We start from the raw sequence: 18435 nt of genomic DNA on the forward strand, positions 1-18435 counted from the left end.
TAAGTATTCGTAAAGCACAGAAGCATGTTAAAGTATTCCTCCTGAGTTATTGCTTTTATCTCAATGATCCAGACTTTCCTTTTCCTGGAAGATTATACTTTAAATGAAAGGTCTTGGATTGGGTAAGGGGAATGACTTATGTACCGGAATACTTAAATACTTTTGAATGTGAAGTTTACAGGCTTCTCTGTTTTTTGCCAATAGGGTGCTAAACCAGAAAGTGCAGCTCCAGTTGTGGAAGCTTCTGCAAGTGCCCTTACAAAAACTGAGCTGCCAGTTATACCAGAAATGAAGGTTTACTCTGAAGGACACACAAGAATAGGGTATGTATGGACAAAACTTGAAAACAGTGTGTCTGCAACTGGGTAAAAGGGTTAGGGGGTGGAACCCGACCCCACAACCAAAACCTGTTTTACTATTGGGACATCTACATGATGGAACAGGCTGCACAGAGAGGCTGTGAAGTCTCTGTCCTTGAAAATTTTTGGGATCTAACTGGACAGCCTGGTCTGACCTCACAGCTGACCCTGACTGGAGGAAGAGGTTGAACTGGAGACCACCTGAGTATCTTCTGACCTGAATGACCCTATGATTCCAGGTTAAAGAGTAAACAGCTGCAAAAAACAGACTTGCCAAACCTTTTAATGGCTCTGTATTGTTCAGTCTCATAGGCTTCTCCTTTTCAGTTTGGTTTCTAAGTTGTTTGACCATGATATGCTGTGGTAAATGAACTGGTATCGGCAGTAGAATTTTGTGAAATCTTTTTCTATATTTGCCTTTTGGAGACTCCAATTGACTATAAAGTCAATTCTGAGAAAACCACTGTATTGCATGTCTTAACCTTGCTCTTCTTCAGTCTTAATTAATTTTCAGTTCTTTTCCTGTGGGATGATGTGAATATGTCAGGGGGAGTAAAATTTTTTGGTTAAACACGGCATCTCTGAGAAGAGTCTAGTTCTCAAGTAAAGCATATGGAGGAAAAATTCAGACTTTGAAAGTGTGTATAGGTAAATGACTGTATGCCACATGATGTTTTCATTATTCTTTCTGGCTAAAATATCTTGCCTATAGAACTTAAGGTGAGAGAGTTGATATTTTCTGGATCTTTCCATTTTTTCTGATTTAATCTCAGAAAATACACCTGTTATCTTTAAGCATGCAATCAATATATCCAGATCATATAAGTCAGAAATGTTAATATCTTAAATCCCTTTTTCAAATTAGACAAAAGGAGATAATTCAAGGAGTATATGCACCACAAGACCTCTACGTTTTTCCTCCAGCTAGAGTTGGGGAAACATGTACATTAAAGGTCAACTTACGGAATAATTCGCTTAAAACACACGTGGTAAGTTTGACAGACTTTATCTTAAACAGATAGTTCAATTGCACCGTTTTTTGTTTTTTGTTTTCTTTTATTCTTCACAAAGATTGCAATAGTACAAGTCTTAGTTTGTTAGTTTCAAAGGCCAATACTTGAAGGATTTTAGTCTCCTGCAATTTTCCTCTTTTGTGACTGAATAACTGAGTGTATTTTTAATATGTTTACAACTGAAAAAATAATATAGGCTTGTTATTATTCTGATATAGTGATTTAATTTCTTAACTTCATTAAAATATGGAGGTAAGAATTTTTTTCTTTTCGCAAGTGTGGGCATTCTTTATTTTTACACCATGGGTCTGTGTACAACTGTATTTTGTGAGTGACTTGATTTATCTTAAGCATGTCATAAATTGAATATGATAGGCATATATATAGTGCACTTTTAAGCATTTCATATTAAATTACAGCTGGAATTTTTAAGTCCCAGAGAGCCTTTCTACATCAAGCACTTGAAATACTCTCTAAGGTGAGTAATGCATATGCTAACATTCTCTCTCTCCTAACAAAAAAATTAACCAAGTAATTCAGTAAGATAAATATCTTATGTATATGTACAGTGCTAAAATATAGATAAAAATATTCTTGTCTAGGTAAAGGGTTGGGCTTTTTTGTTGCCTTTTTTTTGGTTAAGTTTTGGGATTTTGTATGAGGGTTTTTTGCTGTTTGTTTTTTTTTCTTGCCAAGCTGTACTCTCTAATCTTGGTTAGAAGCAGAATGAGACCACACAGTTATTTCTGCATCTGCCAATTTCTTCCCTGCAAATTGTTTCTAACAGTGCTGCTGCTTTTAATGTTAAGCTTAATGCTTCATGTAACCATTTGGCATGCTGTGCACAATCAAGTCATTCCTTCCATTTATACTTTCTGCACAACAGACCAAGCAAATTGCCTTCATCATGCTTCTAATTTGACAAACCTGCAGAGCTGCATCAAAGACTCTCTGCAAATACGAGGTTTGAGCAGCCAGTGGAATTGCCTGGTCATACCAAGTATTTCAGCATTTTACCTGCATAAAAGAAATTTTTGAGTTGGTGGTAACAATCCCTGAAAATAAACCCAGTCATCTGTGGAGTTCATTACAGCAAGTATTTGACAGTAGTATTAGTCATCTCTTCCAGAAGTATAGCATCTCACATGCTCATCTGCAACAGTGGGATTGTCAGGAAGGCAGAAATGCAACCATTTCATTAGAAGTTTTACAGCATACATTCTTGGTGTTTGGACAGGGTCCCCATTTTAAACACAGGGAAACTAGGAGTATACGGGACAAAAATTGGGAGCAAAATTCTAAATGGAGCTAGGTATTCTGACTCCTAATCTGCTTGGCATTTACTATAAAGACAGGGCTGTAGTGGTGTTAGCCAAAGGTATTCAAGGTATTCTTAAGGCCACTTATCAATGCAAATTGTTGTAACTCCACTTAGGCATGTGTCCCAGTGTTTTTATTTAACTGTCATTTTTAAAAAATATTTCACATGAGATGGCACAGAAGGGTTTTTTTATGGAGGTAGTGACCAAGATAAAATCTATCCAAATAAAGATAACTAGCTAGATCTGGGTCTGTACACCTGAAGACAAAGGACAGGATAACTTGATTTTGTCATCCTTGACAAAAAGATGAGTAACTTCACTGGAAGACACTCTGATATTTCAAAACTATTCTCGAGAAATGCTGTAAAAGCTATTTGGTGTATTTTCTGTAAGAAATTATGAACTCCTACTGCATTTTTCTAAAGTAGACTTAACAAGTTTAAAAGTCAGTCTACCTTTTTTTTTCTAATAACTTTGCCTTTTTTCTTTGGTTGTAAATACTGGCCTTTCCTAGCTTTTTAAAAAATAACTTCTCTGATGTCAACATATAGCACTCTGAAGAAGCTCTCCCATTTATGAGCATAAAGCAGAGAATTACTTGACTCGGATAGATGCTTTTAAATAAGTGTTAAAAGTGTTTTAAATGGCTTTTGTTTAAGAACAGCGTCAGGGAGGCTATTAAGAGCCAATGTTAATGTTTCCTTCTAAACTAGATCCTTCTGAATTTGGACATCATATGAAGTAATGTTCAAAACTAACTGGATAAGAAAACTGCAGGAACTCGAAATGTTAGTCTGTAAATAAGAGTGTAAAAATGGAAAGTACCACCTACCTATATGTTTTTTACCAAAAATGTGTTAGGTAGTAAACATGGTCTGTTGCGTGCTGTGAATTTTGAGGTCCAAATTTGAAAGCAATCCTGAGTAATCAAGTTTTACATCTGGATAATGAAGCTGCAAGTTTGTATTTAATATCGAGTCCGACCTTCAGAAGTTGTTGGTACAGTGGCTTTGCCAGTTCTTCGGTTGGTTATGTCATCACAAGTACCAACACAGAATTTTGCACTGCTACAGAATTTTGTCTTGCATCTATTTTTTTTTTTTTTTTTTACTGCAAAGAGAATGCTTTTAACAAGATAGCTCCTAAATGATACAAACATATGGATGAAATATGAAAAAACACTGGACTTTTTAAAAAGTGTTTGGCTAAGTTGGCTAACTACCAAGATGTTATGCCTATTTTAAAAAAGTTTGAAAACGAAGGTGTTTCTATTGTATTGCTTTCAGAAACCATCTGAAATAAGTTGATTACAGGGTAGCATATGTTTTAGATAACAGTAAAGGTAGAACTGTTTGTTTGGAGGTTTTTTGTTTCCAATAGCCATCCTTCTGGGGTCAGGGGTCACTATTCATTGATGAGCCATCTGGTTACTATGGCTTAGATAGTGCTTACCCATGTTGTTCCTTTTCAGCTTACCTACTGCAGTGTTTAGTTTGTCTATGAAACAGGCTTCAGACATGCCTGACTTTTCAGAAATACCACTTCAAACTGGTGCAACAACCTGTAGAGGCCATACAGTATTCAAAGACTAATTTAGTTGCAGGCATAATGGGAAGTTTGAAATAAAATAAAAGGTTTTTTTTAATAAGAGAAAAAGAATTAATTGCAGGGTAATTCTACTTGTCCTGACGCTATTCTTGACTAGTTTCTAGCTACTCTACTTGAGAAAAATGCTCCAGGTTGCTTTGTTTCTAAGAACATTTATGCTATGTAGTAGCTCAAAGAGCTGTTGTATCTGGAATCTGAGCTTTCTAGTTTTGTTAGCTGAAGAAAATGAAAATAGCATCTTTCCCTTTGGATTAGGAAGCAAGTGTGGTGAGTCTTATCTCAATTGTTAGAAATCAACTGACTGCTACAAAACAGACTATGTAATGTCTGACTAATTCTGCTTTTAGGGAAGAGTGATAATGTGTTTAGCACTTAACAAATGGACACCTGAGTTTAGAGGTCAAGAGGAATTTAATATAGCTGTCATACGCTAAGAAACTGCTCTGCCTTGAGTACCACTGAGGTTATATAGTACATAATCTGGAAATAAATATTTGACAGCCAGATGTGGCCATATCTTAAAAACAGTAATACATAACTTACTGTTGAGTTTTTGATAGTGTAAGTCTGAGTTTGGTCATATTGTTCTTTTTAAGTGTTATGTAGTATGTAAGGAAGCATACATATATTATTATATATAGAATTCTGCAGCTCTCCTGGCTTTCTACTGAATTTACTTTTATTTTTGTGAATTCTTAAGTGGCCTAGTTATATGCAGCTTCAGACTCTATTCCTAGTAAAATTTGTGTTTTCTGACATAATGCATGTTACAGATTAAGTAGTCGTACTGATGTTCTTCACTTAAAAAAATGGATTTCTTAAAAATAAGCTGAATAAGTATCTTCAGCCTGTATATTGTAGATGGGGAAAGAGACAAAGCCTGCCAGATTTGTTATACAACACTTGGCAATCAAGTATGAGATATGAAACTCTAATCTGGTTGTATTCCTTTGGTACGCTGTTGATTGTGGTTCAGTACAACATATTTAGTGCTTTGTTTCTGTATTAACCTGATTGAAAAAAATACAGTACCATACCAGTCTTTATTCTGAAGGTGTGTATTCTTCGTTGATTGACCAGGATCTGGTAAAAAAAAAAAAAAAAGAAAATTTAAAAACAAAACAAAACAACTCACAAAAAACAAAGAAGAAAACAAAGTACATTTACTAGCATGCCTCTTTTAGCACTAAGGGTGGTACTAGCAAATAAGGATTGTATGTAGGGCCAGTATTATGATTTTCAAATGTAGGTGGTTAAGAACACAGACTGACTATGATAGGTTGAATTAGTGTAGAGAAAAGGAATATGAAAAGGTAGGAACAAAATGAGAAAAAGTAGGGGATATAAGCACATGCCAGAGGGCTTTAAGGAGAGAAAAATGAAAGTACAATAAAAGTTCTTTTTCTACTAAGTGATGCTGTTCATTTTTCCTTGTTCCAGTATGTGCCTGTTACTGTTACCTGTCTCTTAGTGCTGGATATTTCTATTGCATGCCATGGAATCCACTTGGCTGCCACTCAACATTTCCAACTTACTGCTTGTACAGCTTATATTTTTAAATTATTCAGTCTAGGCTTTTGACAGTTGACAGAGTGACCCATTACATTTGGTATATTTTTATGCAATCTGAGTAGAAGAGGAATTATATAACCTAAAAAGGTGTAAAAATGTCTAAAACACTCTTTGAGGATGGGTATATTGATTTGCAATGATTCAGCAAAATATTTCTTAATGTGGAGGCAATTAAAGTAATGGAAAGTACTTTAGTATCTTCAAATATGTGGAATTCAAAACATGAATTGAAAATTTTAAGTGTATTTGAAACATGATTTTTCAAGGGAAGAAATGCAGTAATTATGCTCTAAATATAGTTTACATACTGTCAATTTTATTGCAAAGACCAAACTCATTCAGGTAAATTAGCAGCCTTAAAGTATTGTAGTACTTTGTATAATCAGTAGGAAAAAATGACCTTTATGATCAAAGTCCCTCAGAAGAAAAATAGATAATTAAATCTATAAAAATAAACTTGATGATCCAGTGCACATCTGATACACTGTTTTAGTGAAAATGAAAAGTAGACAGGAATTTGTCTGTCTGTTAGGATTAACTCATTAATTAATAATGAATATGCCCCTAATTGCCTTTTTGTAGATCCCATCATTACATCAATGTGCCAGTCCAGTTCAAGCCAAAGGCAGAAGGAATATTTGAAGATCTCTTCGTTGTGCTGACGATGGAATATGGCCCAGTTAATATTCGGCTACGTGGTAAAGCTATTCCAAAAAAATAGTCAGAAGAATTTTATAAGTGTTTATAAGAATTTATAACAGTTTATACCACTTAAGATATTCAAAGGTTTGCTACTATATTTCTGTACCAATGTCTTACTTGTTTTGCCCTGTGATGCTGCTTTGATGGAAAGAATTCTGTAAGATAAATGATGGTGCTTGTTTTACAAATCTGTTTTCATAGTAAAAACATTGAGAAATAACATTGTATGTTTTAAAGTTATAATTTTCTAATTTATGTTTCTGCACTTTTGATGAAAATGGAAGTTTTCTATTTTTGCATTTATTGGGAATAGCTAGATACTGATATATTTTATTTTAAGCATTGTAAATACAGAAATAAAATCTATGTGTAAACAGTTGATTCTACCTGATTTCTGGTTTTGTTTAGAGGATTCTTTGCTGAGGGTAAGGGATCAAGCTGCCTACTCTTAGACAGTGCTAATTTTTTGTTGGGGCTTTGGGGGAGCAGGGGGAGGAATTGCAGTACAGAAGCTGACCTGTAAATATTGTGTTTCCATCTCGTGACACTGGGACCAGATCAATGATCTGACAGTCAGCCCCTAGCTTTTTACACAGTTCATTGTGAAAACAGTGTAAATTTTAACATGAGCAGTACTGCCTTCAGCCCTCCAGCGTGGTGCATCTTACCCAGTGAGTGTTCTGTCTCTTAACAGTCACAAAAAAATGTTCCTTTGGAAGATGACATAAGCCTGGCTGCTTACTGGTTCAATTCCATTTCCTCAGCATCTTCAATCATTGGATTAGGAATGGGAAGTAGAATCCCACCTATCCCTTTTTTCCATTTATTGGCCTGTTTGTGAAATTACCTGTTCACATTTTTTAACCCTTTTGATACTCTGTTTCCACAACTTCATGTGGGAGCAAGCTCTGAAAGTTCACTGTATACTCTTTTGACAAAATTTTTGTTCTATGATAAACTGACTTATTTCTAATTTTGTTAAGTACTCTCCAGTTTGTAAATTGTAGGAGTCATTGAACAACAGTTCCACAATCACCTTACCCATTGTTACCATGTCACAGAATCATGGAATAGTTTGGGTTGGAAGGGACCTTTAAAGGTTGTCTAGTACCAACCCCCTTGCCATGGTCAGGAACATCTTCAACTACACCAGGTTGCTCTGAGCCCCATCCAATCTGACCTTAAATGTTGTTTCCAGGAATAGGATGTCTTCACTGCTCTGGGCAACGTGTTCCCAGGACACAATTGGCTTTCTGGGCTGCAAGTGCACATTGGTTCATGTCCAATCTCTTATCCACCGGCACCCTCAAGCCCTTCTCAGCAGAGCTGCTCTCAATCTGCTCATCCCCCAGCCCGTGTTGATCCTGGGAGTTGCCTTGACCCAGGTGCAGCACCTTGTGCTTGGTCTTGTTGAACTTCATGAGGTTCCCATAGGCCCACTTTTCAAGCTTGTCCAGGTCCCTCTGGATGGCATCCCATCCTTCAGATGTGTCAACCACTGAGCTTTGTGTCATCTACAAATTTGCTGAAAGTGCACTTGATCCCTTCATTCACGTCATTAATGAAGATATTCAATAACACTGGTCCCAATACAGATCCCTGAGGGACACCACTTGTCACCAGTGTCCATTGGAACTCTCAGCTGTTGACCACTACCCTCTGAATGTGACTGTCCAACCAATTCCCTATCCACCAGACAGTCCACCCATTGATTGAATCCATCTCTCCAGTTTAGAGAGAAGGATGTTGTGGGGGACTGTGTCAAAGCTTTACAGAAGTCCAGATAAATGACATTTGTAGCCCTTCCCATGTCCACTGGTGTGGTCACTCCATCATAAAAGGCCACTAGGTTGGTCAGGCAGAACTTTCCCTTGGTGAAGCTGTGCTGGCTGTCCTGAGTCACCTCCTTGTCCTCCATGTGCCTTAGCACAGCTTCTAGGAGAATCCGTTCCATGATCTTCCCAGGCACAGAGCTGAGGTTGACAGGTCAGTAGTTCCTGGGGTCATCCTTTTTACACTTTTAAAAAAATGGGTGCAGTGTTTCCTTGTTAACAATCACCTGGGACTTCACCATCATGACTTTTTAAATATCATGTCCTTTATACCCTGTGGTGCTGTCTGCTATTTTATTTTTGTAGCATGGAGCTTCACGTCTGAAATTGCTTTAAGCTAGAAATGTAGCTTTCTGACAGCATAGTTCTGTCATAGTTTATATACCTTATTCCTTTCTTCAGATTGGTAAAAGTGTGAGTGAAATTCATTTTGGTAGGAGGTTGTTTAACAGCATTTTCAAACAACTGAAATTTGAAATAACAGGGAGGAAAAACTTGAAGTACCCTTCTCATTGCCTTTGATATATGCCATCAGTATTTAGAAGTACATGAACGCTGCTGTTTCTTCATAAAACCTCGTTTCTCAGCAGTCTGGAAACCAGGAAAGGAAGATTTATTAAAAGGAATTAAACTAGAGAAGTCTTGCCACCTTCTTATTCTCCCAACACGTAAGCTCCTGTCTATGAGATCCTGTTACCATGTTCCTCTTTCTCTCTTTCTGCCAGATGTTGCTTGCGTGTTTCTTTAGTTGATGTGTACTTCTGAATAGAGAATTGGAATAAAGTGAACCTTCTATCTGCTGCTTCACCTCAAGAGGCTTGGCTGCTTCATTTGAGAAAGACCTTAGGTACAAAAGCCTATGTTTGTGCAGTTTTAGAAGCACAATCAGAAGTCTCTTTCAAAACTGCAAAAAAGACTGAGCTGCCTTTAAATTACAATTAGAAGCCCTAAGTTTGGATAATTATGTATTTGTTCTAGATTCAGAATTGTCTTTGTGTGCTGTTCCTATAGCAGACCTGATATCTTGGACTCTGTACACACTTTTGTTATGGGCTTTTCTTGAGATGAGAAGAACTGGGAGGAATGGTTATGCATTTTTTTCCTGTGTTGCCACCTGGACTGGATGTGAGAGAGGAAAAGGGTGCAGGATGTGCTGCTGTGGATACTCTGGTGAACTGTGCTTGTGTGCACAGATGTGTAAGTATGTGTATGGGTGAAACACATTTAGAAGAACAAGTATGAGCAAATGATCTGCCCTTGTTATCCGAGGGAATCCTGATTTCCAGGTGATGGTAAATATTTTGGCATCTATTTGCAGCCCAGTGTGCTTGTTTTACTCCTAATAACAACGACTTCCTTTGCAGTGTGAAGTGGAAGTTACAGATTTGTAATTCTATATCCAGATGCAGTACTGGAGAACATCCGTAGAGCACTTGTACCAAGAGTTGTTTTGGCTATTTGAAATATTTTGCCATACTTGTATTTATAAGACAAATCAAAATGTAAGAAGGATAGGTAATCTTTTAATATTTTAACTCTTCTACTCCCCAGGCTGCTGTTACACAAATATTAAAAAGAAGTTTGTATTAGTACTACATGATGGGTAATTAACCAAGAAGAATAATTCTGCTGAAGAATATATTGTGCATGACTCCCCCTCTTCCCCCCAGTTTAAGTACCCCAATACTATTTTGGTACGATTACAACCATCACTGAATGTATTTGCAATAATTGCCATCTCAAGACTTGACTTTGGCATGTATGGGTAAAGGAAATTTTCTCTTGGAAAAGATACGCTCTAGCGTGTGCAATGCAAACTCAAGCCCAAGTCTGATATACAAATGATTTGCCAGTTCTGGATAAAGTCTTTAACCAGTAATGAAGGTGCAAGAGCTAGAGCATAGCCATTGTATTTTTAGTTACAGAATGGAAACATCAGTGGGATTTTAAAAGTCTTGAGGAAGTCATTTCAAACTGGTTCCATTCCCAGCCCATAAACTGAGACTATTTCCTTTCCCCATAGTTGCTTTATTTATATAGTAAATTCTTGTAGTCAAGATGACCTTGCTGTGAGTTGTGCAGTGCTTACTACAAAGTCCTGATTTCTGTCTCTACATCTTTTAGGGATACAGAAAAATAGAACAATTCTGACCAGTTTTTCAAGACTGCAGATTTGATTAAGAGTTTGAACCATAATACTTTTGATAAAATAAGCAGAATTGGTTTTAGGTATAATTCTTCTCTCATTTTGCTCTTTGTCAATTTTGATACTTTTTTCAATTTTCTTGTGTTGTTGGGTACAATCTCTTGTCTCAGACTGGCAAGACTGACTCAAACTTCCCGAGCAGCAAACTTTAAAAAATCCCAAACAAACCTGAAATGATGTCTTTTTAATTACACTCATCTTACTTGTTTTTAACACCAGTCAGAGAGAAAATTAAGAAATAAATTATTTTTAAAAGTTCTTTTAGTGTCTAGCACTGAGGATGTCTTTGTACCTGCTCAACCTAATTGGGATATTACTAATCATAATTATTCAACAGCTTTGTAAAGTTTTCACATCATTGACTACAAATGGAGTTATAATACATTCTGTACACGTGCTTCAGTGTGTTTTGGAGATTGTTACCCTGGCATCTGAAACTAATTAGCGTTCAGAAAACCTAGTAAAGGTGCATATCAAGGCCTGGCTGTCTAGAAGATTATTTTGATCATATAAAAGGTTAAAACGGTAAAGAGAATTTTGTGAGTGTTTTTTGGTGTATAAAGTAAGTTACTGAGGGCAGTGGTGGCTTTTTGAACTAGAGCACTAAATGCTTTGGGGCATTTCTGTTGTAGAAATGCCTGATAAGTGAAAGGCTGGTATATTCTTGCTCCTATGATTTGTGGAGGAGGTGGGTGGCTATGGGGCTGACGAAGTTCACTATGAGTTCAGTAGGTAATTGTATTTTCTGCAGGTGAAGCATATCAATTTTCTATATTGCAGCATCTTTGAAAATGAAAGAAGGAATTATGGGAACAAAAGTCCTTGGAAACCAGTGAGAGAGTGGGCAGCTGACCTAAGATCACTTGTCCCTAGGACTATTATTGAGTATCCTGACTTTTAGCTATCTTCTCCCTTTTTTCCCAAAAAACCTAGATAACAGAACTTTGTGCCTTACTTTTTTCATTGTATAGCATAAATGAAGAATATACATCTTATCAGGAAGACAGGCATGACTTTTCAAACCTAATGCAATGTGCTGAATCTATAGTAAGAGTAAAAACCACCTTAGTTGCAGCATAAGAAAGTTAAGACAGAAAATGAAAATTCTTCTTACCATAACATACTGTTTGACCACAAAGCTTCCTTAAGTGTATCCTTCAATCCTGCATGCTTTATTTTTACTGTATGATTGTCTGAGCACACTCTTACATGAGCATTTTTAGATGTAAAATCAGACGGATATAAAGCACTTGGATTAATTTTGTGTAAGTACTGTCTCTGAAAACTGGATGCTTGAGTGGCAAGTTTTGGCTCTAGACATTTCCAACGTGGAAATGTTGTTTTGATTTTTGCCCCTTCTTTCTGATTCTAGGAATGTTCTAGTTATTTGTAGAGCTGCTCGAGAGCTCAGAGAGTTGCAACTAAATTTTTATTCTGAATAATCAACATATTTAGAAAAATTGGCTTTATCTCTATTCCAAAATTCTCACTGTTTTTTTTTTAATGGGGAGAAGAAAGTCATTGCTGACAAGATGAAGCTTTTAATGTATAAATACCACTTAAAACCATGCAATTTTTAAATATAAGACACTTTGTAAAGCACTCTTAATATTTTTCTTGATTAGCGTATTCATTACTGCTATTGTATTACCCAATTTTTCATAATACTAATTCATGTCTTTCTGGCTCAAAATGCTGTATTCTGAAATAGTTTGTCCTTGATTCCAGGGGCAGTTTTTTTCTGGGAATGACATTTTCAGGTATAGCTTTCCTCACAGACTCTCATCTGTAGCCACCTGCCTAAATCTGACAGTTGAGCACCAGCTGGGAGTTATGACCCGGAGAAGCATAAAAGGGCTGGAGTGAGACAAAATGGTCCATCAAGTCCTGCTTGTAAGTCAGGTCTCCAAACATGCATTTTCCACTCTATAAATTAAAAATTAAAATACTAATGGGTGTTCTTTTGTATTCACCCAACAATTGGTTCATTAGGTAGGTATGTACAAAGAGGCTCTGCTTGTCAATGCTGTTTGGCTCTAAAAGGAGGCGAAATCGGTAGGGGTTAGGCTAGTCGTGAAATGCCCCCACCCCTTTTTACCTTCCTTCCATGTTTGTTCTGTAAGGCTGGCGGTAGGTAATACTCATCCTGCATAGAGCTGGTTTTCATTGTGAGTATTCTGTCACTAGTCACAGCTGTCAGGTATGTCAGTCATGTAGTATTGTGGTGGTGTCAGAGACATAATCAGAGAGATTAGGTGGACACAAAGAGCTCTGAATGAGGTGGTAATTGCGTTCAGGGGGAAAAGAGACTTAAAGAAAGAAACTTTCCTTTCTCACAAGATCCATTAAAGAGGTGACAGCTAATATATTAAAGCTGGAACAAGATAATTGTGGTAAGAATCTTTGTGTGTTCTCCCTAAAATGCAATGTGCTCACAATAAATATTCAAATGCTTATTTTGTGTTGTGAATACCAGATAACCATTTACAGTGAAATGCGACCTCTTTCAAAAAGTTTAAATTCATTGCCAAGAATGTTCTAGGAACAGTTATAAAACTCAAAAGGAATATTGGTGCTATACTGAATCACAAAAATGCCATCTTATGAAAGCTTCTTTGCAGGGATTTTCTTCAAATTGGTCTAAGTGGTGGAAAAGAAATACTGAGATGCCAGCCATGGGCTGTGCTCTTCCAGACTTTACTCTCTTTGAGTAGTACTTGAATAGTACTTCTCCCCCTCCTCTCTCTCTTTTTTTTTTTTTTTTTTTTAACAGACTACTTGAGTATCTGTTTACATTACACTTTTGCTGTATTAATGCCATGCTTCAGAATTGCTACTTACCCTTAAGATCCAGGAAGAAACTTCCCTTCCCCTTCCCATTCCCCCTCCTTGTTTCCCTCTCTACCTTCTTCTGAAGCACAAGTGTCTTCACAAGGTGTATAATGGAGCTGTCTTTGGCAACAAAGTCTTTTAAGCACCTGATCAGTGTATCTTGCTTCCTGTATCTACATTTGAGGTCGAGTCCTCTGTCCCCTCTGAACAGGCAGAGATAAGTGTTTTGGTGTCCTCTTCATGGTTTGAATGTTTCCCGTAGTACCTCTGGAAGCTCTTTAAAACCTCAGCTATTGTAAGGACTTAGGAAGCTGTTGATCTCTATTCCCTCCTGCTCTTATGCAAGGGCTCACATATTACCTATTTGGATCATTTGATGTGGGACAGTGGATTCCTAGCCAAGTAGAATGCTAGGAAAAACAGCTTTTGGAGTATTATATATTAACAGAAGAGACATTACATAGACCTTCCTGAGTTAGGAATTAATTCCATTGCTGGTTGTGATTGTGGAAAAATAAGCTTCTGTGACCAAGCCCATGTTCTTTATATTTCCAGTGAAAAGCTACATTGAGTCCCTGGCATTGCAGAGCTGCTGATATATTGAAGGGTTAAACTGAAATCAACAGGACTGCTGAGTATTCTTTATTACCAATGAGTATAAAATTGATAAGTAATGAGTATAAAAACTAAAAGCAAACACTAGTGGTAAAATCAGTCCCACAACAAATTTAAATAGTATCAAACATCATCCATCCGTTGTACCACTTGCCCTCAGAAAACACAAAAACCAGTTTAATTTCTGTCCATTAACTTCTTGCTATTTTACTAGAGTTTCTCTGTTGACTGAAGTAAAAATCCAGTCTGACAATGTTTCCTCACAGAACTCTCACACCCTTCAATGATGACTGTATATGTACAAGAATTGCCATATTAGACTCTATTGTGATAAAATTTCATTCAAACCAACACTTTTCCATCTTCTTTTGCAGCACCAAGTTCTAATAAACCTTACAATATATTATGAGGTGATAGTGAGATAATGGTATTAGCAAATCTTATTTGACTGATTCTTTGTATAAATGAAAGTAGTTTAACATTTCTTGTGGTATTTATAGCGGTTTTCCAAGCCTCATTTTCTTGCTGGCTGTTCTGATTGATACTGAAGTGGGTTGAGAAGAGTCACCTCGAAAGACAGGGAAAGATTTGACACATTTCTATTGTAACAGTCCTGCCAGTGCTTTTAGGATAGTTGAGCCACCGTGTGTTGGTATAATGGATTGATCAGTTTGATTCTTTTGCTACGGGTAAATCACTTTGATGCAGGTTAATTCAGGCTGTGTTTACAGAGGTTACTCTGATCCCTTTTTCAGGCTACTGTATGTGTTTTCAAAGAAACAATACCCAAAACCTTTAGAGAATGAAAACCCATTCCTCCCTATTTACAGAGTGGTATTTTTTTCTTTCAAACTGGAAGCCTGCAATATAAGTCTTTGGTTTTCATCATAATCCTTTATGAGTTTTAAATCTACTTTTTAAGTTGGCAATTTTAAATGGCTCCTGGTGAGTAGAGCCCTGGTGAGCTTCAAAACCACACACGGTTTCAATGAAGCTGTGTGAACCTGCTTCAGAATCTCTGCAAGTTTTCCAAGCTTTTATGCTCTCGTATGGTTTACAGACAAAAACCTACAGGGGTCCCATTTAAAGCCTCCTAGCAGCTAAAAGATAGAGAAAAAATGGCTTTTAAAAAACCTGAAGTACCCTCTTATGAGTGCATTAAAAGCAATTTTGTTTGCTTTCCACTTTCAAAATGCTTCAAGCTGCCAAAGACGCGATGTTAGAAAATGACTCATGAGTACTAGAGAGAAATAGTCTTTGAAAGTTTGTTCATAGTAAAGGATGATAGCTAGGCAAGTGGAGTTTCTATATTCAGAAAGAAGTATCTTGTGTCCTCATATTGCAGGCTTTTTTTTTCTTTCTCAATAATCAGTTCTTCAGATGTTCTTCACCTTTATCTTACAGGTTTTCAGCAATTGTGTGAAAATCAGCTCAGAACTTCAATTTATTTGTTCCTGTGATGCTACCTATCAACGTTTGGAGACCAGGACCTACATGGAGAGGGAAGGGAATGCCAAAGCAATGAAGGCTCATAATTTAACTGACCTGTCAGGTAAATCAGGGTGTGTCACCCTGTTGATTGTCTAACAGTCTGTACTGTAGGGTTTAGGAGATGTTAATATTGAGTTATATTTCTTTTAAATTTTCATTGCAGTGTTTGGTATTGGAGTGATTTCTTGATTTTCTCTATGGGAAACACTAGGTGCAAAGGCAATGTATTAAAATGTCCTTCTCACTTTTAAAATGTCCTCCTCACTTTGATATTGCTACAGCTCCTCACAGTTTTCTGTCTCTTGCTCTTCCAGTGTAAATAAAGACAGTGTAGAGTAAGTAGACTTTCTAAAATTCAAGAATGTTTGGACCTTGTGTTCTGTTCTAAGCCTCTCTTGAACAAACATGCTTTCCTTTCTAAGTTGTATTGCTGAGTCTTAGGGAAAGAAAGTGTTTAAAAAGGTTCATTTAATGGAATCTAGAGATGACTTGACAAAACAAATTTTAGTGAACTGTTTAAGTTCATTTTCTAATGATTTAAACAGATGTTACTTTTAAGAATCTCTCACAAACCCATGCCTTTTGAGGGCTTACCTTGTGTACTTTATGTTTTCTTCTATGGAGTAAACCACAATTGTGCATTAGGATCAGAGGGGCATTTCCCAGGTATGGTGCAAGCTCAGTTTTATTGCAAGTAGAAGTTTTAGAGGTGTAGATTATGTCAATATATACATGATCATCTCAGTATAATTCTACAATATAGTTAAAATCCTATCTTTTTCTTTGGTAGTCAATTGTACTGGCAATTAAAAAAATGTCTGTCTTGTAAATGTAGCATATTTGATATGAAAAACCGTGGAGGAAAAGGACTAACAACATTAAATTTCAACGGTTTTAGTTTAAATTTTAAATCTACACATCCACCAACCACCTCTTAGCTTTTTCCCTAGAGAGTCAAAAAGAAGAACGGAAAATTTTGATGGACTTGGATTTTGACAGTAGCTGAAAATGGAATAAATATTACAAGAATTAAAGAACTACAAGAATTAACTGGAAATACAGAAGTGGTAGTAAAAAGTGTCTGAGCCGTATTGTCCTTGTGACAAAACAGAAAGCAAGATGTGTGTGAACAGGATGTGAACGTAACCTAAGATCATGAGATAAAGATTCTTACCTAGTTTTTATTTGTGAAAACATGACCATGGGCCTAAAAGTTGTCTCTGAAAATAATGCTGAATTGCAGACTAGCAACCTGTTGTGTAGTTGAATACTAATTGAAGAGGTTTGGTGTTTTTAGAACTCAAGTAAATTAAATGTTGGAATGAAATTTTCAAGGCACTTGCATGCCTAGAACAACAGTTGGTGCTTAATCTCACCGTTTAGTTGCATAAACCATTTAATGCAGGTGAATTTTGTGATTCCCCAAAACTTACTTGCTGCCCCTTCACACCTGCATAGCTTTTCCTGGGCTCAGTCAATATGTGTTAAGTAGCTTGTGTATGTTAGGCAGTTATTTCAAAGCCTCTTGCATATGCTGCTTATTTCTTGCATAGTCTCTATAGTTTCTGTGTACCCCTTTCCCTTGTGATCATCCCCAGAGTCCTCAGAGGAATTACTACCATAGCTCCAGGCATCTCTCTATGGCCTATAGAAACTAGTCTGTTAGGATTTTTGGTACTGCTGTAAACAGGAAAAGATGTTGGAGTTTAAAAAAAATTCCCACCATCTCCAAATCAAACAAACATGACTTCCCCCCAGAAGAATTGAGGCTTCCCAGAACTGCCATAACAATACAGGATTATTCAAAAAAAGAATAATCACTAGCACTTGTGCAGAAGGAGTGTTGTTTGTGGATTAAGTAGAAGATGTTAGCTCTAGCTACACAGATGAATAATAACAATTTTTCTTGATTCTAGCAATGTATAGAAAATAAACTGCCATTTAGAAGACTAAACTGTAGTTTAATGAAGTCAGGGACAGGAGTTACTGTCTGATCATGCTATGATGCAGAAGAGGTAACTGCCCCTCAGCTGCTTGTCACCATCTTTTCAGCTGGTGATTATCATCATCTCAGATTTGTTCATTGTGCGTGTTGTCATTTTCTTACATGTCTGCCAAAATGAGTTAGGTTAAAAAGATTTTTTTTTTTTTTTTAAGTTAACTTGGTTCACTTTGAAGGCAACAGATTGTGGAACATTTGTAATAAGAGCCCCTCCAGCAGATAATCTCAAGCAGAAGGGTGATGACAGGTGGCTGGAGGTTGTAACCTCTTCTGAGCTGGAGGAGTTTCTTAAGACAAATTAGTTATTCCAAAACTTGGGTGGAAGCAAGCATATCTGCGGCAGGGGCAGGGGTCTTGTAGGCAACCCCTCACCCTGCAAAGCTGCTTCTGGCACTTCTACAGCCAAGAGCCACCCATGCTGCTGATCTGCTCCCTTCTATAGGCATGTGACTTAGAGCAGGGTGTCAGTATTTAGAGCCTGTTCGAGTCAGAAAGACACGCTGGAGTGGAAAGCAGGCCAGCTTGGAACAGTGATGCTGAGTATGAGGATGCCTTTGACTGAAGACCAGCCCACCTACAGGTGCCATTTTTCTGAACTTGATAAAATTGGGCTGAAATCCAGGTGCTCTTACCCCCTACTGCAACAAAAGGGGGGACAACTGCTGCAGGAGCAACAGCAGAGCCAGCGGGGGGGGGGTGGTGGTGTCTGTTAATGCCCTGGAGTGCACTACAATTCTTGAAAACCTGCTTTCTCAGTAATCCAATTTATATATGCTGAAGTGGTAACATGAAGGTTGTCCTAAGATGCTTTTAAGTTAATTTGGTAATGTGGGAGTTGCTAAAGCATTTGTTCTGCTAGATGCATGAGTTGAGGACTTATT

General features: G+C 37.1%; 1 protein-coding gene across 2 annotated transcripts in view; it reads left to right on the plus strand.

Annotated features, from left to right (window-relative positions):
- CEP192 (centrosomal protein 192) overlaps positions 1 to 6929 on the plus strand; it is a 60944-nt gene extending 54015 nt beyond the window's left edge. For both annotated transcript variants that reach the window (XM_032701806.1, XM_032701815.1), the window contains exons 41-44: positions 205 to 323; positions 1225 to 1348; positions 1792 to 1850; positions 6457 to 6929. In XM_032701806.1, coding sequence (XP_032557697.1) covers positions 205 to 323; positions 1225 to 1348; positions 1792 to 1850; positions 6457 to 6595 — 441 coding nt within the window. In that variant the 3' untranslated portion in view covers positions 6596 to 6929. The remainder of the gene's footprint in view (positions 1 to 204; positions 324 to 1224; positions 1349 to 1791; positions 1851 to 6456) is intronic.
- The last annotated feature ends 11506 nt before the right edge of the window (positions 6930 to 18435 follow it).

Source organism: Chiroxiphia lanceolata, chromosome 1, assembly GCF_009829145.1.
Source record: "Chiroxiphia lanceolata isolate bChiLan1 chromosome 1, bChiLan1.pri, whole genome shotgun sequence".
In the NCBI taxonomy this organism is placed as follows: Eukaryota; Metazoa; Chordata; class Aves; order Passeriformes; family Pipridae; genus Chiroxiphia; species Chiroxiphia lanceolata.